We start from the raw sequence: 25,268 nt of genomic DNA on the forward strand, positions 1-25,268 counted from the left end.
TATTCTGGGGAGAGAAGTCGCAGCAGGAAGACCGACACAATCCTAGGAATACGTAATATCTCACTTCTGTAACCGTTAAGCCATCAGCACCCTTCGCTTTATTCTTAGACTGTTGTGTTTAGCCGAAAAGGGAGATCTTGACCGCCCCCCCCCCCCCTCCAAGCTTTGTGTCCTCTTCTGAACCGGCCAAACCCGCGCAGCAAGCGCCGGGTCTCGGCAGGCACCTCCGAGAAGCCGGCGGGCCCCGGCTGCGGGGAGAAGGGGGGGCGAGGGGCCGCGGCTGCGCACGGAGGATGCGCGGCCGCGGAGCCGCCGCACCCGCAGAGCCGCGCCGGGAGCGGGAGGTGAGTGCGGCCCGGCCCGGCCCGGCCCGGGGGGGGGGTCTCCATGCCGTTGCTGAGCTGCCCTTTGGGTGCCGGGGGGAGCGGGATGGGGGGTGTTACGGTCCAGCTTTCCACGGGCGCAGCGCAGAGGGGCGGAGGGGGGGGGGGGGGGGCAGGCGGCGGAGCGGCAGCCCTGCCCGTCTGCGTATGGCCGGGGACTGTTTTGTAAAAAGCAGGGTTTTTTCCCCTCGAAATGGAAGAGAGGAAGCTCGCCTGGCGTGCGGCTCTCTCCTGGAGAGGCTGGCGGAGCGGGGGGGGGGGCGGGGGGCGGGTGCAGCCGCCCGCCGCCGTAGCGGGCAGTATTTGCAGCATTGGTGCTTTCAGCCATTTTTGCCTCAAAGCCGTTTTCAGGTGCCTTGCGGGGGGGCGGTTGGAGCGGAGGAACCGGGCAGCTGCGTGTGTTTTGAGGAGGACGGGGGTGGGGCTCGAGGGGGCTTTGTTCATTCAAGGGGTTGGAAGCGATGCGGTTAATTATTCTCTGATGTGCGGGGGAAAGGAGCTTTAAGAAACAAGCGTTCTGGTTAAAAGTCAGCCTCTCAAAGGGGACCGTAAGTGGTGCTTGTTTGTTTGTTTTTCCTAATTAAACTACACTGCAGCCATTTAGTGAAAAGGACTCGAGGAAACAAATTAAACCTCTTTGCTTCAGGTGGCGAAGATGATGCATAGGAAATAGGAAGCCTCTTGTCTTTAGGTACAAGTAAAATATAATTCCAGGTTGTTCAGCGGTTTCTAGCGATTCATTTTTCAGGCAATGCAAGAACTGCACGTGGAAAACACAGCTCCAGGCTGCAGAGTCCTTTGCTTTTAGCCCAGAGCTTTATCAAATAGCATAATAAATGGGGGGGCGGGGGACACGACACACGTATTCTCATTAAATGAAACAGTGGATCCATTTTGTTTGCAGTGACTGTTAATGAATCTTGTGGGCAAATGCAAATCGGAAAATTGATTTCTGCAGTTTGCTACCTAATATTATTTTTTTTTTTTTTAGAAGAGAAGAACCTATCCACCCTATTTCCTCCCCTGCCCCCACCCCCCCAAGTTTTCAGCTGGCTGAGTTTTCAGCTGCCCCTAGAAGCTGTGATGTGCACTAGTAAGGTCAGAAGTTATTTTCAGCAAGCGTACCGGACTTTTTTTCCACTATCATTTATAATCAAATTCCTTTCTTTTTCACAGGATGAAAGTGGCTACCAGAATGGCAACTACCTTGCTTTGTAACATGATATTTCTGCTGGGATTTGGATTGGCTTCAGCTTTTAGCCACAGCCCTAGGACCCCTGACAGGGTTTCTGAAGCAGATATTCAGAGGCTCCTCCATGGCGTTATGGAGCAATTGGGCATTGCCAGACCCCGGGTAGAATATCCAGCGCACCAGGCTATGAATCTGGTTGGTCCACAGAGCATTGAAGGTAGCTGATTTCTACGTTGAGTTATGATGAATTTACTGGTATCTTTTGGTAATAATTATTGGTTTGTATATCGATGTAGAGTATCCTGAGCTTAAAATCATGGACTTCTTCACCATGCTGTTGCCTGATCTTTGTTTTAAAATCATCGTCCCTCTTTTACTTTCCTTAATGTAACAGTTTTGGCAGAAGAAGTAGTGGGATTTTTTAATGTACAGCCTTTGTAGAAAGTCATGTCGTCTTAGAAGCATCTGGTCTCTAGTATCTCAAAACAATGAGTTTACTGACTTCTTCCCCAATACTGTGTATAAATACATCACGTATATATTTCACATGAAACAAATGCGAGCTACAGAGCCCAAACCTCATGGAATTTTAGAAACCTTTGCAGACCAGAAGAGGTCAAATGTTGGCAGTGTCATGCGAGCTAAAGGGAGAAACCTTATACGGGGAGTTCTTCCCGAGTGCTGCAGAACCCTGTGCAGCTCTCCGTGGGGCAGGATCCGTGCCGGAGCGCGCAGACTGCAGCTGCAGGGGTGGAAAGGACACGGGTGCTCCTCTCCCTGTGCCCACAAGCAGCACCTCAACACTGTGTTGCTGTGATGAATGCTCTGGGCTCAGGTTCATTTTTTTGGCCAGTACTTCTGGTCTCACTCTGCATGAGTAAATTTGCCTTGGAATCAGTCTTTTATAACTATGCAAACCATCTGAAATATCTGGCTCAAATGTCAGGGTATTAGGATAATGTTGCAACGTATTGCTATTTGAATTGTAATAAACTAGCTTTTATTTTGGGATTACAGCAAAATGTTGAAAGCGTGCAACTCCAGATATTATAGTTAACGTCCAAACATCAAAACAGAGCAGAAACTCTCAACCCTTCTCTCAGAATTAAACCAATTTGATACAGTGTGTAGCAAGTCTTCCCAGTTCATAAGTCTGTGCCCTTTATTTTGTCGCCATTCGGATCTACAGACTGTGCTAGCCAAAGAGATACAATTGTCTTAATGGAGGCTGAAGAGAGGATTAAAGCTGAACTGGCGTTTCTACTGGCTAATTGCAGACCTAAGTTTATGTAATTTTCTAAAGAAACTTTGAAGGCCATATGCTTTTCTGCAAACTTAAATGACAGAGATTAGGGTTAAGGAGTAGAATTTGGTCTGTGCCCTTTCCTACTCCTTTATGAGTGTTTGTATGTAGAGAAATTGGGACAGACTGGTAGAAGTGAGTGATTTTACTCTCCATCTCCCTCTTTTCCCCAGACTTTAAAAAAAAAAAAAAAAAAAAGTTAGAAAAGATAAGCAAATCTGGATCTTTGACAAATATTTAATCTCAGCTGCTTGCCATTACTTCTAATTACAATGTTAGCAAAACCAGATTAAGAATCTCTTAAGTATTGAAACACTTCTGGTGCTTGTGAGACTTGAATAATACTAGTTTTCCAGTCATCCACACAGTCTTCCACAAAAAGTAGGCTGGACAAACTTTTTTTTTTTTTCCCCCCTCCTCTCTTTTCTTTTTTTTTTTCCTTTTTTCAAATAAAAATACCTTCTGTGTATATAAAACTGAAAGGTGATAAATCCAGGTTTTTTTATCATATTTAACATTTCCCGCCTGATCAGATGAGGATGACTCTCTTCTTTCAGGTCTGCCATGGTTATTTAACAGCCTATTGAGAAATTTCTGTGAAAGCAAAAAAGCCTTGTGAAGTGAACGCTGTCAATCAGTGTAGAAATACACATGCAAATCAGACCTTCATGTCAAACGTTGCTTTTCATAGAGTGTTTTGTGGTAAGTTTTTCGGATAGTAATCACTTGCTCTTTCTTTGGTTTCTTGTGGTGATATGTGTCTATTTATAGATAGGTATCTCTTAAAGTATCTGATTAGAAACTTCAACTTACAAAAGTGTTGTGAAAGTGTCGGTTGCAGTTACAAAATTAACATGGACTTATGTCATTCTACACAACATTTTCTCATACTGCTTTTTTTAAAAGTACATATAATTCAGTAAATTTTCACCATAAGTTTGACTTTAAATACAGACCCTGAACTACAGGATAGCTAATCCAACAAAATTTGCATTTCATTCCCTACCAGTGATTTTAACTATTACTTTGTGAAAGACTTCAGAATTGAATATACCAATTACTAATCAGTTAACAATTCTCTGTTTCATCCTCTTTGAATATTTATTTCTGCATAATTTTGGGAAAAACCTGCACAATGCATTTGACTTTCTATTAGGTGTCTACTTTGGAAACAGAACTGCTAAAATGACATGGTAAGATACTTGTTCCGAACAGTCTAGTTCTGTAAGAGATTCCCATACATAATGCTTCCACATATGGTATGTGCCTGAAAAACTGCAGTTTTTACCATTTTCTGTGCAGTCTGCCCACTACTCGGTTGTTGCCAGGGGACTGACATTCCTGACCTCCCAGCGGCTCCAGTCAGCCAATGTTTTCTGAACAAAACAGAATAGAAACTGGAGTCAAGCACGGACCTTGTCCTCCGGTGAGGAATGAGGACAGGAGGCATTTGAACGAGGACTCCCATGAGGCATTGACCTGTTATGGGCATATGAAGCGTAATGCTCAGTATAGTAAAAAATATTGTGGCCTTTCTGAACTGAGGTTTTGGGGGGTTGATTTTTTGCGGGGGAGGGAGTTGGATCTTGCACACGTATTTTGTGAAATTCCTTCACATGATGTAGAAACAGAATTTCCTCAGAGGAGGAAGCTCCAATCTCTGCTCTGCCAAACAGACTTGCAGGACTTTCTGGAAGAATGTTTCTGATGGTGGTGAGCTCTCGCAGCTTGCTTGTCTCTCAGATACTTCATGGCCAATGCGTGAGGAGGTGAACCGAGCAGCACAAGAAACAGTGTCATGGGTTGTAATGTTTAAGCAAAAAAACCTGTGCCTCTAGCACAGGTGTCAGCTGACTTGAGGAGGATTGAGAGGGGACTTTTGATTGATGTTCCCAGTGGTATGCATATGAATAATAAGTAATTTATGGTTGAGCAATAGAAAAAATAACTGCATGTGTTTTTAGAGTACATCCGTACAAGGTTTCAGATTCTGAAGGATTCACCTACGGGCTTTCCACAACATAGTTACACTTTTATCACTGGCTAATAATTCTGTGTGCAAGTGCTTAAAAAAATCTACAAGGTAATAGAAGGGAAAACTATGGGGGAAAGGAAGATAGAGGTTTAACAATAATTGGAATATGTCTCAGCAAAATAGTGTTTTCATTCTAAATAACATCATGGCAAAGTGGCAATTCACTAACTGTGCTCCTGAGGCATTATCTTCATTGGGCATTTTTGCCTGAAAGTAGTGGAGAGTAGAATTGGGTATGAAACTCTTATCATTTATGAGAAGTTCTGAACTGCCAGGAGTGTTGACTTCCAGCCATTTTTCAAACTGTAGGTTGCAGTGACCAATGTAGACAGTTTACAGCCTGCTTCATCCCATGCCAGTGTCGTGATCATCAACCCACTGACTGTTCTGGGGTGCATCTGTTTCTCATTTTGACCAGATATTGCACCTCAGCATAAAAAAAACCCGTTATCAATCAGAGCTTAATAGATTTAGAATGTTCCTACAGAAAATTGTTTTACTGAACAAAATGTTTTTGTCAGAATTTGCCCCAGCAGTGTAGACCTGCAGCAGTGTTGATAGCTGTGGATGCCATCAGCTTCAGCCAAGCCAGGATTCCAGAAGTACCACTGATTTTCAAAAGGCCAAGATTTCACCCATTATATGTGTACACTTGCAAATGAGGTGCTGTCAGGAAAAACTAATTTCTGTGGCTTTGGGATTTGGAAACAAATTTACGCTGCCATAATATAGACAAGTTTATACTAGCAGCCTGATTATAATGAAATGTTTGCAAATTTGAGTGATTATTATAATAACCTTTTCCAGCTGAATAAGATCTCAATAGTTTTATATGTAACAAAAACACTATTGCTGTTAGTTCATAAGCAGATTTCCTAATTATGCCCATTTTCCATCTTAGCTATCTACATTTTTTCCGGTGTTAATCATCACATTTTGACTTTAAAATGCTAAAAACCAGAGGGTGGATGTGTTGCCTTGGCTGTAGTAAGTGAAATACTTGCTCTGTGCCAAAGACAACTAAAAGATGGGCACTTTTCAGAAACTACGTTTAGAAGCATGTGTTCTCTTTCCTAAGTGACCAGGTAGATTTCCTGCTGATGGACAGAAAAAAAAGTAACAGCTTATTAATTGAAAGAAGTTACTGCCTTTTCTTATGTTGAAATCTAGAAATACATGGTGGGTTTTTTGTTTTGTTTTGTTTTGTTTTCTTGTCCTTCCCTTTGCATTTGTCAGTTTACCTGTTACCTCAGGTCAAGCTGCTAAAATAGGAGTAAAGCCTAGAAGATGCCTGCTAAAGAGTTTAATCTACCAAGAAATTACTGTGAAGTTCAAGCTGTGTGTGATCCAGGGAGATCTGGGGGGTCCAGAGGGCTGTGATCGCGGTAGCTTTTCTCTCCTGGCGGCCCGGGGAGGATGGCTTCTCCACCCCGAGCCCGCAGGGAGGTGCGGAGGCAGCGTCAGCTCTCCTCCTTTGCTAGGGCTCTCTTAGCCGAGTGGAAGCCGTTCCCAGGATAAATATGTCACAAAAATGGGAATTTGGTGGCCAGTTCCCTGTACTTGTGCCCCACAGCTGGCAGATGGGAAGTGGGGGGTCAGCACGGCAGAAGCCAAACAGATCCTGTGTGATGGGTGTCCAGCCAAGATGTTCTTAACACCTGAAGAGCAGCTGGGTTTTGCTGACAACTTAATAGATTTTCTTTCTGCACAGCCCCCCCGCCCCGATTCCTAAATGTAATAAACCCATATTAATTAATTTAATTTCTCTAATAATATTTGCTCTCCTTGTTAATTTGTCTTTTCAGAAAGCTATATTGGAGTCACTTAGCAGTATCTATAAAAAGAGGGGGAAAAGCATAGAAAAGCAAAACAGGCATTTTTAATGAGTAGCTTTGTTTCTGTAGTTACTCTTTAGGTTTATCACTAAAATACTTTACAAGCACCACTGGGCTGTATTCAGGTTTTCTATAGACAAGAAGGGAGCTGTATGTATGTTAACAGAGGACAAAACAATAAAATAAAAAAATGCCTTCAACTTTTCAAAAACTTACAAGTTATTTTTTCTGCATGGCAGGGAGTTTATGAAGTAAGAGACCACGTGGTTTTTTTCTTTCCTCGCATGCTTACAAGTTTGTGCCAATACTTAAGGGGTTTGGGCGGCAGGGGGGAGGAATATGTGTATAATGCAAATTTCAGGACTATTATATCGTGCATAGGAGAACAGTAAAATCTCACTTAAACACACGGGGGCACCAGTAGCTCAGCTCGGGCAGTTTATAGCACTTAACTGCATAATGGGAAATGCAAAGTCCTATTTTCATTTTGCAAATATAATCTCCTTACATTTTCATTGCCTCCTGTACAATTCAATACAACAGAAAGCCTCTTGGGTGGTTTTTTTGTTTGTCTTTGATTTGGTTGTTTTGGTTTTATTTCTTAAAAACACTTCAGAGGAGATGATGGTTGATAAAGGTACTGGCATGAGAGCCCAGAGAGTCTGAAGTTCGCAATCTGCAAAAGAGGCGTAATGCTGTCAACCTCAGTGACAACATTAAATTACGTCCCTTAAGCCCTGATTGTTTGTGGGTATAAGAAAATATGATGCCTCTTTGGGAGGGTTTTGACTCTCCTGCAGAGACTGCTTATAGCTGGGGTTTATTTGATTATTTTGAAAGGAAATGAATGCCTGTTTATTGTTTTAGAAAAAGCTAGTTACTGTTTGCCTGACTGAGAGGATAAAACTCAAGAGAGTCTGGAACATTATGCTAATATTTCTACTAACAACTGGTAGTTAATGACTCATCAGCAGACTCCGTACAAATAGCACTTTGCATGAAAACTACTGTCCATAAAATTATGCAGATAACTCATGCATGTTAATAATGTATTTTGTTTACATTTTCCTAATAAGAAAACTAAGACGGACAACGCTGGGTTACCTTGCTCTCCGGCCTGTAACGTACCACCAAGACAGGTTTCCTACAAGGACAGTAAAAACTTTGTATTAGAAAATTGCCAAAACTTTTGCTTATGAATGCACGCAGTGAAACCAGTGCATAAGCGACCTTTGTACTCGTTTGCTTTTGGGCTGTGCTTATACCCAAATATATTTGGACTTCCTTGGGTGACTAGAAGTAAGAACCGTTGACACATGGGAGTGATATCTGGGGGTCAGCAAACATGGCAGAGTGATGGCTGCGTCCCCTTTGCTCTGTGCCAGCAGGCAGGGGTAGCAGTGTAGGAGTCACTGGGCCGGGACGGAGCTCCCCCAGTGAATTCTGCTGCTTCGGAGCTGCTTTGTAGTGTCAATTTAGTGCAAAGAGACCACACAATCGTTTGGGATTTGGATTATTGTATCTGTTCTATAGAGAAAGTCCTGCTGCAGTTGAGACATGAAGTTGCATTCACGTTGGGACTGCTTTTGCTGAAGCACACATGACTTTAATCAAACGCTGCGTTACGGGCCTGACACTTAACAAACAAAATCACACCCCACCATCACTCTACTAGTCTCTGCTTTCAGCGGGGTTTTTTGCAAATTACTGAAATAGCCCAGGAAATATGATTTCAAAATTTAATACGGATATCTCAAATTTCTAACATAGAAAGAAAATGCTAAAGCTACACTTTTTGATACATTAATATGGTAGACATCTGGATTTGTATAGATCTAACTAAAAATACCTACAACTTTCTTTGTATTTTATTCCCCAAATTGTAATGTCAAACATAACCAGAATCTGAGTATCAGGCAGTGGTGCGTGTCGTGAGAGAGGTGATTTAGAATGTTAATTCCTGAATTTAAAAGCTAATGACGGTGCCAAATGACACTGCCAAATGACAGCAGCAGTTTACAGTGGATTTTCTTTATCTGAGTAAGTGATACGGCACAGGTCTGTGAAGAAGTGGCACGTAAAACGATTCTACCTGTAATTCCACAAACAGGAAAAGAATGAGGTCGTATGATTTTACTTGTTCTTTATTGAAGACAAGCGTTTGAAAATTTGGCCTATCATACCCCTTGCTTCCATATGAGTTTATAAGCCATGAGACGCAGCGAATGATAAGAAAGCAAAGTTGGTGTTCGCATTGCTCTGTGGCGGTGGTATTGTGTTACCCCAGTGTGTTGACGCCTTTTCCTCTGGAGCAGGGGCAGGCTCCAGCGGAGGCTGTGGGTGTTACCACGGTGGGCTCTGCCGCTTCACTGAATTTCGGGAGCTGCCCTCCCTCAGCGCTCGCATGCTGTGGGAGCCGAGCAGGCACTGCTCTTGTCTCCTTGGTGTGTCTGGGGACAGGCAGGGAAAGTTCTCAGAACTAGTGTGCTCATCAGAGAAGTCAGTCAATGGGGAACGCGAGAAGAAAAGCGTGTTAATCCCCATTTCTGTCTAGAACTTTGTTACTTGCATGTGGGTCTGAGGGACCTATTTAGATTTGAGGCTTCGGGCATTTTCTTGAAACGACGTGCGTATTAACGGTCCTCTTCTCCTGGCTGCAGGAGGGAGTGCAGGTGTCGCATCCCTCTTCTGAGGAACCACGAAGATAAAGTGACTCCAGCTCTTAAAACCTCCCACTGACCACTGTTACATGGTATAGACTACTGCTGTTCATAAAGTCATCTTTAAAAGATGCCACCAAAGGAGAAGGCAGTCTGAGATAGGACTCCTTCAGGGAAGAAAGGTGGTAGGTCTGTAAGGATTTAGAATTAAGTAGATTCTCATGTACCTAGAGGTAGTTAATCAATTGGAATGGTATTTGTAGCCACAATTATTTTTTTGTACATGTCACTAGAGGAAAATAATCCAATAAGAGAGGTAAGAAACCCGAGGAGGAGACGGAATATGATAGTTTCTGTATTGTCTGATGCTTTATAGTATTACTGTTTTCTAGTGTTGGCAGATGGTATATAGGAATTTAATAAGAAACAGTAAAATTTTATCTAGCAATGGAACATGGTATTTAAAAATCTGGCAGTGAAGATTGGCCAAATTATGATGAGCTCTGGTTTTCAAAGATTTTTTTCCCCTGCTTGTCTTTCACATGCATAAAATAAATCCCTGGGCACATTAGTTAGGAGTTATACTTTTTTGTAATTGTTCTCAAAATCATGGGCATTTCCCTGGCTCCCATCTGAATTTTAAATTAACTTGCAGTTAGAAAAGATTTTTTAATTTATGTGGTTCTGTGAAAAGATATTTTAGAAGTCTGGACAAAGAAAAGATTCTTGCTTTTCTTGATTGTGGTGTCGCGTGCAGGAGATAGGATCTCTGGCATGCTCCGGAGGTTTCTGGAGCTATTCTCTCTGTGCTTCCCGTCGTGCATGCTTTCAGCAGTGCCCTCGCAGCTGCTGCAGGGATGAATGAGAAGAGGAATGTTCTCAGCTGCTGAACAGGAGGGAGGAAGAAGCTGGTTTCTCCCCTTGGGATGCTTTACTAGATCAGGTCAGCTGGCCCGAGTCCCTCTTGCAGTGCCAAAAAGCAGCGTTGGGACTGGTCTTACCTGGCCGGGCTCTTGACCTCGCTGCTCTCTTGTGTCTTCGTCGTGTGCCGATGCTTTTGTTGAAGCGCAAAAGAAATCTCGTCTTAACTTGGGCCATGTTGGCAGAAGTTTTGCATAGGAAGGTTTCTGCTTTTCGAGTTGTGAGGTTATACCGGCTCGCCAAAGCAGAGGCTTGGGAGCCCTGTAGCCCCACTCTGGTACTGTTCACGGTGGTTTGGGATTGTTTGGGGGAGTTAGAAATTCTGCCCTGATGTCAGCTGTCAGACAGGCGTGTGAAGCTTTTAAACACTTCTGTTGGAGAACCAGCTGGGTCTTCGAGCCATTTGCATGGAAAATGGAATTGAACGAATACGAATGGGCAAATAAACAGGAAAACTTCGTGAAGTTCAGTGGAGCGGTAGACGGAAAACGTGGTCCCATGCTGGACAATTCCGGTGCCTCCACGCTTCACGTGACAGGAGCAAAAGGAGTATTTTTCTACGAGCGGGTTGACACTGATGGAGCACGTGGGCTTCTCATGCAGCTGGCGTCAGTGCCGGTGCCAGAAGTGTTCTAGTCTTTCATTGGGACGTTTACATTTATAGGATTTAAATAGCGCCCCATCTCTCGTGGGATAAAGTAGGTCACCAGCTTCCTCTTGTTGCCCTGTTTCCTAGAGCCATGTGCCATACACGTGGCCTTCAGCAAGGTAACGTTATGGCAGCTACAGGTGTGCAGCCTTTGCTGGAGAGGCTTTGCCCTGTCGCTGCTGACGCATGGTAGCTGGAGGTCAGCGTGGCAGAGGGGGCCTCTCGCTGCGTACTGCAGGTTGCACTGTGTTTGTAAAAAGGGTAAGCCGACCCACACGGTGAAGCGCGAAAGCTTTTTGCTCAGACTGAAGGGCAATTTAATGTAGTCCATTAGAGGACTGTTCAACCAAGGGAGGCATAAGAGATTGCTTTTGCGCTCTGTCAGCAAGTGAGCTGCTGGATTTTTTTTTATTGTGTGTGCAGTTTGAATAACGAATAATAATGGCATATAAGCTACTGTTATAAATTGTTTGCGAGAGAGGCATGGGCGTTACTTTGGTCCTAACCATTTCACAATAAAAGCATTTCATATCTTAAATATTTGTACTGTTTGTAATTAAAATATGGGGTAAAATGGAATTATTCACTGAAAGCAAGGTCTGTAATTGTGTGATGTGTGTGCTTAAGGCTTTAGAAAACATACTGAAAGGAATTTGTCCCTCTGCAGAGAAAAAGAAAATTAATCTTCATAGTTTTAAGAAACTTTGTGTCATTAAGGAGAAGACAAGCTGACTCTGGAATGTGGATGCTTGAGTATGTATAGCTGCAGTTTTCTTGGGTTTCCCAAGGCATGCTCTTGAATGGTTAAGGAAGTTGGCTAGGTTTTCATTTTTCCGTTCTTGTTTCTCCTATGCTCCTTCTCCTTCCCTGTTCCCTTAATTAGCAGCTTCTGTGGAATAGAGAAAATGTGATAATTTGTAATTTTTTCAGTGCCTCTCATCTCCCGATCTTAATTGATCTCAGCAACCAGGGTAGGACTCTGTAGGATGCTAGCTGAAGATGCATGGGGGAAGTGGCATAGCGACTGTGAAGATTTTGCTAATGTCAGAAAGCGTAAGGAAAATGAAAATGCATTTTTTTTTACATTCAGGATTTTTTTGACAGTTTCAATTAATCAGATTATATGGCGGGGAGTCTTGCAGATAATAAAGCAAAGGAAAAAGGAAGTTAGTGGATGGTGTCGCATTTTACGATACAAGAGCACCAGAAAGCATTCCACCAAATTTGCCTTTGATTAGGGATGAGACATCACTTTTAAATGTGACAACGACACAGCAAAGGTAGATACAGCAAGATGACTGGGGACGGGAGTGCAGAATAGGACATAAAGCTGTCGCAGTAAAAGGAAAAAGAGCTCCCTCTGTATCAGAGAGAGGACACACTGGAAATAATTTTGAAGATTTTTCCCAGTGATAAGAACTAATAGTCCAGATTAACAAAAGATTTTGCAAAGTAGCAAAGATGGTATTGCATCTCTGATTAATATCTATTTACTCCCTCAGGTATCTTGCATAAATGGGGTAAGGTATACCAGGCTTCCCTTGCAGCTTATATTTGCTTGGAGTTTGTACAGCTCAAGATCATAAGAGGTGCAGTTCTTACTCAAGGGGAGTATTCCTCTGTGCATCTGGGAAGGGTTTGGACACTTTAAGAACCTGCTTCATGATGTTTAAGAGCAAAAGAAATGAAAACTAGGGCATGTAGTATGACTCTTCAAGTACGGGCTTCAGTTTGGGATCTGGGATTTGTCTACCCGCAACAGATACTCATGATCCATTCTATTTTGTATCTCCTTGCTAAGATTGGCCAAACCACCTCTTTTCTGAATTTGGAAGTGGGGTAACCCTATCTACACCATGGCATGGGGAACTGTTGCAATCAGACTGAAAGGCAAATTTTTCCCATTATTTGTCTTTAAATGTTCTGCAGTCATTTTACACTTTTGAAAATCCATTCTCACTGACCTTCTTAAAATTACTTTTCTGGGGGGTAGCATTGCCTGTTTGTATTTGATGGGGAGGGTTGCCTTTGAGAGCATATTTGTTTCAGTTGTGCTTTACGCTATCAATAGATGGGTAGCAGCAACTAGAACTTCAGTGGACTAATAGCATTTCCATTGGATCTGTTTGATCAGGGGAATATTCAATACTGGCAGGAAACTAGTTGCTCTTTGTGTTTTCTTTTCCTTTTTTTTTCTCTTTTCTTTTCTCCAAGAACGGAGTGGTTGTGTTGTCCTCCCACCCATAGAGATGGTATTACTCCTACAAAGAAATGAGCTAAAATGTGCGCACTTCAAATTTTCAGTCATTACAAGTGTCTCTAATTGAGATGATACCAGCAGTTGGTGAGATGACGAAAGACTTTTCCAGAATTATAAGAAAGGGGAGAGGCATTGTTCCATTTTTGTTTCCCACCCTGCAACATTTCAAGACCAGTGCCAGAAGATGGTTACATAGATGCATATATTTTAAATTAAATCCAAAGCTTACTTGTAACAATACTGACCTCAGTCCAAAAGATCCAAACTTGCAGTTTATCCTGTAGGGATGTAAAATAACTACATGCTCACACAGAAATCCTGCACATGAACGAGAGCTGATTATTTTGGAGCAGTTTTTTCGCTAGCATGTGGCATCCAAAAGCCAGTTCATAGGAGAAGTAAGAGGAGATGGGAAAAACACAGATTTATCTACCCCAACCTTTTTCAGTACAAGGGTGTTCTCTGTACTATTTTTCTGGATTTTTGCTAGTCCCGTTTCAAATAATTTAACAATGTTGTTTCTCATGCTTCCTTTGGATAGGAAATCACAAAAAGTTCCTCGATATTTAGTAGTCTTGTCTTTTTGTTTCAGTCTCTGCGTCAAGGGTCAAGAGACCCATCTTGCGTTATTTTTATAGGTGACTGTATACATTTGTATCACAATATTTTGTCTTGGTAGCTGCAGTATATTTAATCCTAATATGTTTCTTCGAATCGGTAACATTACAATACCAAAACTAATGCAGCTTGTGAATTACTGTACATAATACCCCTATTTGGTATATTCATAGCATTTCATTTTTATTATTGCAGCCTTTATTGAGTGCACTATTTATCAGAGTTTATAAGGAATGAGCTTTGCTAATGCTATTAAATCGCTCAAGTGTGCTAAATTATGGCACCAGAGCAGGTGCTATTGTCTCCAGCTCTTTTGGAAAGAAAGGAAAAACCCTTAAATGATCCTAGACATTTATACCTAAAGGAAACAATCCTTTATATTAATATAAAAAGATTGTTTTGTACTCAGTCAAGGGAATTCTTGGCAGTCAGTTTAAACTTACATGTATATATAGCACACTGGAGCCTGCTAAGTACCTCTGTTTTCTTTATGGATGGAGCTTTGGTGCCAAGAGGTCTGCACCACATACAAGCGTGGATATGCTTCTATCTGATGGATTGTCCCATAATGAACCACATTGTATACAGGATGTTCAAACACGTATTGATTATGTGGTTCTGTAGTTTGCAGCTGAATCATAACCTGATGCTTTTAAGTACATACATGCAATCAATCTTCATGTGAAGGGGCTCAGTACAAAGGAAATATTTTATGCTATACATTAGACATTAGATTAAATGACATTAGATTAAATGTATGCTCTACTTTTTTTAACCTCATCACCATAGCATTACTGTGAATCTATACAGTTCTTACAAGCATCATCTTTGTGTTGACTATGGACTGTAAATGTGTAATGAAGTTCATCGTGTGCATAACACTATTCTGGTTTTAGTATCAGGCCTCATGGTCAGCTACAAGGGAAAACCGCATGTATCACAGATGCAAATTTTTTGTAGGGCTACGTTTATGTTTGTTACATATCTGTAAAACTTTCCTTCAATACTGCATTACAGAATAAGAAACTTGTACTTGAGGGGGAAAATTAGCATGTTGATTAGATTTTAGTCCATCATGCAAATAAAATTGAAATATAGATGCTTATAGATTAACTTGCTTCTGGTACTATAATGCCAGCTTCCAACCGATTATTTGCAAAATACAGACAATTTGACTCAACTACCACTTCTAAATGTAGAAACAAATACAAAATTTGTCAAGACTGCCTTATGTTAGCAATTTTTGAAAGTGATTATGTTAGCTTACGATGCCTAGCTGTATAAACGAAGATTTAGGCTGGTAGTATTTATTTGTAAGTTGGGACTGGAGTACTCGAATGATTCTTCTAGAGCAGCTTTCATGTTCAGGAGCTTTATTGCAATCTTTTGGATCTATGAAAATGATACAAATTGAAAATAAGACTATTTGGTGATAATATGGTGATCGTGCTATTTACCCAAAAAGTTGTGTCTGCGTTCACTCTTTAACTCACATTTTCCAATCATTCAAATTCCTTTTCCTCTCATTCATTGTTAGTGGAATTTATATGTTGACTGTATGTTGTTATCCCTCATTATATAGGGTTTTAAAAAAATGTTGCTCTGCTGTCACACAACCATCTCAGTACTCAATAACTACATTAGCTGTTGCTGCAGTGTGTGTGGTGACTGTCTTATGGCAGGGGAACAGAGCATGCTTGAAACTAAGTTTTTATTTGTCTGAAATTCAAAAGAATACTGTATGACAGTATTTAGAAAACTCCGCAAGCAGCCAGGTATTAGCCAGTAGATGCATTTGGCCAGTAATGCGTGCAGAAAAGATCTGGAGCAGATAAATATTTGTAGAGAGACATACAGAGAGAATGGCCTGAGCTTGGTTCCCAAACCCTTAGTGGAAGACCCTGCTTGTCAAAGGCAAAGCACCCAATCTGAGATGCGTGTAAGAAGGCTGTCGCACACCACTTCTGCGTGGATTTGCCCAAGAACAGGAAGCCCATCATCGTGTCCTCCGGCACTGAGTTATAAAACCTGCTGCACACTGCTGTTGTAGCCCTGCAGTGATGGTGCCCCGAGTCCCGCAGGGCAAATATAAAAGCCTGCATCTAGAACTGATCTATTAACTAAAGGTGTAGAAGTCATTGAATGTCATGTTTCGTACTGTAATGACTACTGCGTAGGTGTACATGGACAAGAATTCCCATCCACAATATGGACTCTTAATCACTTTTTACCATTACTGCAGGAAACTCAAATTTGCATTTAAGAAATGGTTTGATTTAAAAATACTTTTCCTAGCTGTATACAACCAAATTTGCTATATCATCTTGGGTCCCCTCACATGACTTAATTTATTAATGTATTTCTAGGCTGTGCAAATAGTATCGTTTCTTTCTACAGTGTCATTAACTTTGTCTTCTTGCCATGATGCTGTCTTGCCATATCTTCTTCAATTACTGGTTACTACAATGAACAGTGACTGACAGTGATTGTGCAGTAAATGTCTTAAGTTCGGTTACTGTCTCATGTTTCTTTTTCTTTGCATTTTCTTACCTATAACTTACACAGTTAAGGAAAAAAACGACCCTAAGTTTAATAATAAGTGGCTGATTTGTTTCCTAGTTTCATTTTTCATTACTTAAGTTATCTGATTTAGATCACAGGGTTATGTTTCTAAAAGAGACGTTTGAAATCTAAACTTGGATCTATCTCTATAACAATTTTATACATATATATATATATTTTAAATCTAAGCACTTACACTTTAAATCTTGTAAAAAGTGTGTGTAAATTGTCTTTGCTAGGTGGTGCACATGAGGGTCTCCAGCACTTGGGTCCTTATGGTAATATCCCAAACATTGTGGCTGAGCTGACAGGAGACAACGTACCAAAGGATTTCAGTGAAGATCAAGGATATCCTGACCCTCCAAATCCCTGCCCTATTGGAAAAACAGGTATTCTGCTGTAGCCTTTGCACCTCTGTCTTCACTGTACATCTTCCAGTCTTTCAGCGCTGTACTAGGCACTATGACACTTGATCAGCAATGGGTGTTTTCTTTCATTCTTTTCCCCAGCAGCAGAACTGTTGAGCAATCAGGTGGTTTAGATGAGCTTTTTTTTTTTTTTTTTTAATATGCGCACCTTCTGTATTGCTATACGCCTGCTAGAGAAGGTGAGGTGGAAGAACTCATCTTGACCTCGGAGTAGAAGATAGTGGGATTTATGATAGCATCTTGCTCCTGAGGGAGTTCATTTTTAGGCTGGCCCCTGAAAGAAGTTATCGTTCTGTACAGATGAGATTTACCCTTATTTTAGAGGCTTTCATTGTGCCAAGAGGAGTGAAACTGTCTGCCCTGATCTCCAACCCAGACCATGAGTCAATATTTAAGATACCTTGGCTCCGATCCATGTGGCTTTATAGCTCACTGAGGGTGCATCTGTGCCAAGAAATGGAGAACTACGTGGACGTACCCCAGCGTGTTGCACGCAGACTTGCTCTGGCAGAGGAGCAGTGCAGCCTCGGAGTGCCGCAGCGGAACGGTGCCCGAGACGCCCAGTACGTCCCTCAGCTTGTAGCTGCCCATATACCAAGCCGTGTGGGTGGCTAGTGCTGAAGGGTCTCTAAAGCAGACTGCATGTGCATGATATAGACATACCCTAATGGAATCGATCTTTTTCCTGTTATTTGAGCCAAGGAATGACTTCCAGTACTGCAAGTAGTAGTAAAACACCCATTGTCTGCCTTGGGAGCTGGAACTGGGAATGAGCACTCTATTTTTCTCTCATTTTTTATTTGTGAGCTGAGATCCTTTCAAAATCTTTTCTGTTTAGTCTTCTTTTAGGTTATTTGGATAATGCAAAACAGTTGTCTGTATTCTTATTAAATGTTCTAACTAGCTTAGAATTGATCAAAAATAAATATTTGTCACGAAAAGTTTTGCAAACAGTGTTTTTACATTTCATTCAAAAATAGGACAAAATTTCAAATAGTCCTCCCTTACTGTTTTCTATTACAGCCCATTTGGTGGTGATGCCTGCATCTCTTCTAAAATAATACCTAATCTTCCGTTTGGTTTAATATAGCTGTTGTGTGACAGGTTGCAAATGATGGGTTTAGGTTTTCTCACGCACACAAGCACATACACAGACTTTCTATCTTCTGTGCTTGCCCATTAGACTTCAGTTAGTGATTAGATAAGTAAATTAAAAGCCCGGCATCCAGAGAAATGCCTTTGAAAATCCCTTCCATTTTTCTTTCTTAGGTGAAATAAAAGTTGTTAGCTAAGCGAATACAGTCAGATCTGAACACATGGAGAATTCTTAGGGAAGTGCTGCCTGCTCAGATAAATGGCTCTGTAATAGGTACGCTGTGAGTGAAGATACTATCTACTAGGATTAGAGTAAAATGTTTTTCAGAGCCTTAAATGGAAATTCAAGTGGTGACTGTATTATGCATACAAATTACCAGGGGCCTTCCTCAATCAGGTCTGTGGATTTGCTTAATGGAAAACAATTTTTCCAGTCACTGTCTACATGTGCACATTCCACGGCGGGACTACATAAGCCCGGAGCACTTGAGCTTGAAGACTTCTGGATTAGCAGTCACAGAGGGCAGATGTATGTCCAGCTGCCCTTTGTGTTTTCTACCAAAAGACACAGATGCTCTGAGAAGGTCTACCATATTTCTGTTGTCACCTGCTTCTCTTTTGAGATGACCCTGTCCCTGCTGAGACTGAAATAATTTTTAAGTGCTTGTAGTTAGCTTTAACGGTGTCTGAGTTACTTAGCCAGTATGGTTAGTTTTCCCCCGTTTCCTATTGGCAACTTTATTTTTTTCCCCCATTCTAAGGAGAAAAGAGAGAAAGCCGGATCTGTTGGACTTTGAATAACCTCCTCGGGTCATTGAATCAACCCATTATTAAGTCAAGTCTTTACTGTTTCCCACATCTAAGGGAAAACGATAATTCATCTGCAAATCTTTTTACATGATGATCACACGAGGACGGAGGGGAAAGCCCCCAGGCGTGTCCTCTGGAGTGCCTGTGTTCTGGCAGATGTAGCTGCCCGGATGCCCAGCGTCGCGCCCCGGGTGGTAGGATCTCCGTGGGTACGTCCGAGAGGAACTTGCACTGCAAGCTCCCCATGCTGACAAAGCAGAGCGAGCTCCAAGAGCAGACTCTATCCAAAGAGCTACTCTGGCCTCAAGTTGCTGAATCTTCATTTAATCTGACTTATTTTGGTAAAAAGTCCATAAACCGATTTTTAAAAGGGTATTATCCTCGATGTGACACTGTCTGCAAACCCATCCACTGTGATTAAAGGAGGTCTCCGGGCCCATCAGATTAGTTACCAATCTGCAGAAACGTCTTCAGCATAAAACTTATGCCACATTGCATTTTTATGAGATCCTATGATGTGTAAATGATTTTCAGCCATTTTGAACAAAGTAGCAAACCTGAAATGGAGTTCCATGAAGAGCTACTCAGTGAAGGAAATTCTGTCTTTGCTCACAGCATTGTTTTACCATGACCTTCAAAAGTATTGCCTAAACACTTTCTACAACTTCCTGTGGGCATTTAAAAAATGAAAAGAGGATCCCTTCTGAATCAGAATAACATGCAGTTCTATGTAAAATCAAGCTCAATTGCTAATTTAAACAAAACACAAAAAGGAGGGGGAAAGCTTGGAAAATAAATTTGTCTAGTTTTGAAGTTTCATTAAGTTGCATTTTTTTAAAAAAACTATTTAAATATATGCTGACAAACTCCTTTCAAAAGAAAAAAATACCTGATATTTTCCAGTCGTCCAGGTCCTTAAATGATTTTTTTTTTTTAATTGCATAATTGCATTTAAGAAGTTTGCTGATTAACGTGGCACGTATTGTGAGTTTCAAAGCTACCAAGCACTCAGTGCTTTCTAACATACTCTTGCAGTTGATGATGGGTGTCTAGAAAACACCCCAGACACAGCAGAGTTCAGCAGGGAATACCAGCTGCACCAACACCTTTTTGATCCAGAGCATGACTATCCCAACATGGGCAAGTGGGTGAGTACATGCTTCTTGCTTATTTTTGTTGCATATGAAACTGGGTATTGTCTGCTGCCTGGGATACTATTGAAACCACAAGGAGAATATTGTGCTTATTGCTGGAAAAATTGTCACCTTAAGGGAAACTTCTCAAAAAGCTGAACTTGCCCTTAAAAATATAGAAATAATGCCTGTGACTGTTGAAAAGCCCATAAAAATATAAAGTAGAAATCCTTGTCTTATTACCTGTCCCAAAGCATGACAACTATGTACATGCTTGATAAATGCAACAAACCACATTTCAAACTGCAGTGAACATGTAACCAAAAGATTGTAGCACAAGATTTCAAAATATCACAGGGCACTAACTTGAAAGATTACCCAAGTTAGGTGTGTATTCACTATTCAGCTACTTAGATGCTAAAGAAAAAATAAATGGAGTGCATCATTGTCTAGACAACTTAAAAAATCTAGGTCCAGACAACTTGCTTTAAGGAATCCTGTCTGGCTTAAGGATTTTGGAGGACTTGCTGCTTCTTCCTCTATTCAGGTTGTGCACTATATTATATTGAAAACCTATTTTACACATTGCATATAATAAATACAGCGAGCTACACTAAGGGCAAAAATCTTGCTCTGAGCGTACAAGGACTTTAATAACTCCAGCTAGACTATTTCTGCAGGCTAGAGGCTCCAAAGGAGAGCTCTGCTGCTTAATCTTAGATTACATCAGTTAAATGTCCAATCCCAAATCCATCTTCAGGCGCCAGGAAAACAATAACAATGATCATAATTTATGCTTCCAGAGCAAATCGTGAAATCTCATTTTACATTGTTATAACACTTTACTTAAGATTGCCCTAAACCAGTGCTCTGTAAGCATATATCGATAAATGGACATGTTTGGCAGCCTCTTCTCCTGCTGTAATTGTAAGACAATGATTCATCGTTCATAATCAAACCAGTGTAAGATTTATAGTCTTAATTACTTACGTGAGTGCTAAATTTCTAGAGAGAATCATGCCAAAAATACAAATTTTGGAAACTTGTTGCATTCTAAGTAATTACCATCAAAGGTTTCCATTTTAAAAACACCAGATGGTGAACTTTCTTATTTATGCCAGATAATGCTGTTAGTTTTCTTATTATTCATAAGTAATTTACTTTCATAATACCATTTTGAAGACTATAAAAGCACTTCTGTAAGTCTTTGGCCTATAGCAATATTTCAGAATCAAGCATACATACTGCGTTGTCATCAGCAACATATATAGTTAACAAATGGTAGGTAATCATTAGTGAATACTGGCATTTTTTCATTTCTCCATCCATCACTACTAATTCAAGGGAAAAAACTGCTCATGCATGGATTAAAACAGACTGTTAGGTACTAAACAGTAATCATATAGCTGCACTGTAGCCAACTCCAGATCTTTTTAATTAGAGATGAAACAGCTGGTAATGTGCATGAGCAAACGTTCTGCCGAGATCAGGAGAACTGCCCCGATTGCCTCCTCATTGTATATTACTACACATTAAAAAGATAAATACAACGGTATCTGGTTTTATGGCTGGTTTTGTTATTTTTATCTCTCTGGAAACAGAAGAGCAGAAAAGCACTCTAAAAATTAGCTCTATAAAGGAGAGAAAGTAGATCAGGTCTTTTAGGTCACTTACTGTCATCTGGATTAGGACGTAAACGACCGGCACAGCCGACCGCGGGCTGCCCGGCGGGTACCTCTGTGCACCCTCATCCTCCCACTGCCCCCAGCCACCAAAATCCCCTCTGCCCGCCAGCAGCTTCTCCCGTGGCAGAGCCTAGGACCAAATGCCTCAGGGGCCGTAATGGCTGTGTATTTACAGAGTGCACTTCCACGAACTCCTGCGTGCTGTGAAGGCTCTGGGCTGTCACCGCCGTCTGAAGCCCTTGGAGCCAGCGTGTCTCCTGGACCCACGCGAGCTGGCGCGTGCTCGCAGCTCTCCGGGGAGCTTCTCCCCTGCCTTTTCCTGCCACAGAGCCGTCGAGGCAGTGTTACAGTTCCCACTGACTTGTCCTTGCAAGGAGCCAGCGTGCATTCCTTGGCGTAACCACAGTAAAACCCAAATTACATTAGCAGGTCAGAAAAAAAAAGACCTGCCTGTTCATGAATAATGGGAAAGAAACAGGTTGGTTGGTGTGTTTTGGTGACAGGCTCTCATGCTTGCAAAACTGTGGAACCTCTGCAGTACCCTGTGAATAGCAGACACTTTTTATAAGGGTAAAACAAGTCTAGAAGCTGTCTCATACAGCAAAGTGTATGATTCCATCTAGATGCTAAATACTGTGTGTATGTATATGTATGTGTATATATAGTGTTATACTGCTAATACGTAGGAAGATACAAATGCATAAATGGTGATAAATGTATACTGGCTTAGGAGAGGGAAGAAAGAGGAAGAATTTTCCTGTCTTTGGGACAACTCTCCATAGATCAATATGCTGACCTGTGGGAAGTCTCGGAAACAGACTCTGTTTATAGGGCGAGATACACAGCTTACACTCTCCTCCCCAGCCCTGAAGACTCTTTTTTTTCTCCTTATACATGGAAAACGTAGAGGGGACAGTGGGAATAGTAAGATGAGGGACTTTTGGAGGTTTCTACCCTAGTGTGCAACTATAGTTCTAAGATTTCTGAGGTTCGTTTTTTCCCCAGTTCAGACTTTTCCTTGCAGGAGACAGGTACTTTCCATTTGAGTCTGCCTTTTCCGCATCTTGCAACTTGACTCTTTAGATGGTCTGAAGAAGTGTTGTTGGCATCCAGAAAGGCTAGCGCAAAGATAGTTTACAACATACAGTTTACAATACAAATCTAAAAACCACTTATATGTGAGTTGTTAACACTTTGGGTTTCAATAAATAACCACTACCATGTGTAGGGGTTAAAAAGAGGAGGGAACTTCAGCTGTGTTTTCTGGCACCACTATCAGTACAAGCAGAAAATTAAAAGGAACCATGTTTTTCAGCAACACTTCTTTTTGCTGAAGCAATGGATAACATTTCACTCTGAAGGTAGAAATAATGTCAGTTTTGCTTATCAGCTACAGTGGAGGAATCCAAGACAGTACAAAGAAGGGCAAACAGGAAGCAGGGATGAAAATATTTGTCAAAGTTGAACTCCTTGTTAAAGAACTTACCATCTCTGGCTTCCTAATTTTAATAGAAACCTGAAACTAGTCACTCAGATTTTATTTTATTCCAACTCCAGTTACAGTGAGCAACATTAAGTGCGTCTTTCTTTACCAACTGATGTTGTTAAATATCTGGATGGCAATGGTGATTATTAGGGTGGATTATGATAGATCTGGTCCCCATCGTCAATCTCGGACAATACAGATTGTTTCATTCAGTGTAGTAGTGTGTAATAGAAATGGACTAATAGAAATTGTCATGCTTGATATTCCTGATAAGACTGTAAATTGACTGGGAAAAAAAAAGCCCACCTGAAAGGGTGCAACCTTACTGATGCAATTTTCCTTTTCAGCTTTGCTTAATAATTGTGCAGGTCCAGATTACTGAGCTGCTGATTATTACTGACTTAATGAAGTTTCAGTGAAGTCTGAAAGATCTAAGGGTAGATCTCTCTGGCATTAGTTAGTTGGTTGTAAACATTTTAATTTCTGAGTTTTTTCCCACCCAAACCCCAACCTCTAGTACCCTAATCCAAGTAGCCGGGAGGGTGCAAAGGAAGCTGCAGGAATGAGGAAAAAGTAGCAATTCACGAGTAGCACGTCTCCATATGAGGTCTATCTTTAACCGGAGAACCTCCGTGCCTTCATTCCTAACAACTCCTAGGTAAGGGTTGAGAATGGTGAGCACTTCATGGGAAAATTTTGGTGGCTGATGAGCTCAGGCCCTTACGCAGTGGAACATATTTTCAGGATTGCTGTTATCACACAAGCACACCCTTAGCTCATGCTCCATAACCTCATTTGCTTTGCCATCCACATAATGCTTAAGTAGTAGTTACGGTCTTAAAATGTTCCCAAACAAACTAAACAAAATACGATCTTCCTGAGCAGGAACAGTTCAATTGTAAGGAATTTTCCTGAGTGACAGAAATGTTAGCTCCAGTAGTCATGAAAGTCTTTTTATTTCAGAAACACTATTTTTCCTCTCATGAAAAGTATACGGTCAAATAGTTTACAAAGAGAGGCTTCGGCAGTGCTGTTTCCTAAAGAGAATAATTTACACATCCGTGGGTTTCTTTAAAATGTTAAATTTAAGTTTTCCTGAAGTGAGTTTGCATAAATGACTAGCCAAGAATGTCTCCCTTGGCCAACTTCATCTCTGTTCCCTTTTGGCACAGCTCAGACAAAATAACTGAGGTTGGGCAAGAGATAGGCCTTGTGAATTTGGGGTTTAATGAACATGAGAAGTACAATACAGACAATTTTGGCAGATTTCATTGTAACACTTGAAAATGTTTGTTTTTTCTCATATCAAGGCTGCAGAGAGGGTAGAAGTGTTTGGTGAATTTGTCTCGCGCTAGAATTACACTTTCTATTTATATAATCAACGTTAGGTCAGTTGTTTATAGCAGAATTAATGGTCTTGTTTATACAGTGTTCTGCTTTTATACATGTAATTCTTCTCTCCTTCCATTTTCAGGTTAGGGTTTGGTTTTGGTTTCCTTCATAATACACAATTGAAACAAAATGTGTTGAGCATGTGTGTGTTATTCCAGACTTTATTAGAATTCACTACTTGTATGAAATACAACAATATGTGGATGCACTTATGTAAACTATGGTCAGAGGGGTTTTTTTGTGTTGTTTTTTTTTTTTCTTTTCTCATCATCATAACTTTCTCTTCTGCCAAGATGTTTTTGGCAGTTTTTAAAAGGTTCGCCATTAAAAATGTTATAGACCAAATGGTTTTTAGAAACTTTATTGAGGGCACTACTTAAACAAAAGAAGAGTTGGCGCTGAACTCCTTTCAGCAGAACTTTGCACTGGGAAGTGTTGATATCTGGAAGGGAATAAGCAAAGACAACAAAACAGTAGGAATGACGCCGATTGCCGTTTTTAAAAGGAATTAGAAAATCCCTTGTAAAGCAAATATTTTTGCTCCTGTTCTTGTGTCACTTCAAATGTATAGAAAAATGTAACAGAGTCAGGATTCCTGCTTTCTCTCCCTCCCACTCTTATTTTTCTTTTTTTTCCTTCTGCCTTTTTCTTTTTAAATATGTATGTATTTTTACCATGTATCACATGATGGGGAACATCCAGTCTGTATCATTATACCAGCATGTACTTGAAGCACTTATTGCCTGAACACAGATGATAATATAGTGCAATATAGGGGAAAATTACTGGCTTTATAATTGTTGGTAAGACTGTGACTGCTC

The 25,268-nt window shown here is 41.0% G+C and overlaps 1 protein-coding gene across 2 annotated transcripts in view; it reads left to right on the plus strand.

Annotated features, from left to right (window-relative positions):
- Nucleotides 1–31: 31 nt before the first annotated feature.
- The window catches only part of SCG5 (secretogranin V), a 32,274-nt gene continuing 7,037 nt past the window's right edge, over nucleotides 32–25,268 (plus strand). Inside the window, exons 1-4 of one of the 2 annotated variants that reach the window (XM_049825941.1) lie at nucleotides 32–52; nucleotides 1,560–1,792; nucleotides 16,658–16,807; nucleotides 19,787–19,899. In XM_049825941.1, coding sequence (XP_049681898.1) covers nucleotides 1,561–1,792; nucleotides 16,658–16,807; nucleotides 19,787–19,899 — 495 coding nt within the window. In that variant the 5' untranslated portion in view covers nucleotides 32–52; nucleotide 1,560. Of the gene's footprint in view, nucleotides 53–222; nucleotides 345–1,559; nucleotides 1,793–16,657; nucleotides 16,808–19,786; nucleotides 19,900–25,268 lie in introns of those variants that run through there. The other variant, XM_049825942.1, reaches the window with a different exon arrangement.

Source organism: Accipiter gentilis, chromosome 22 (genome assembly GCF_929443795.1).
Source record: "Accipiter gentilis chromosome 22, bAccGen1.1, whole genome shotgun sequence".
Lineage (NCBI taxonomy): Eukaryota > Metazoa > Chordata > Aves > Accipitriformes > Accipitridae > Astur > Astur gentilis.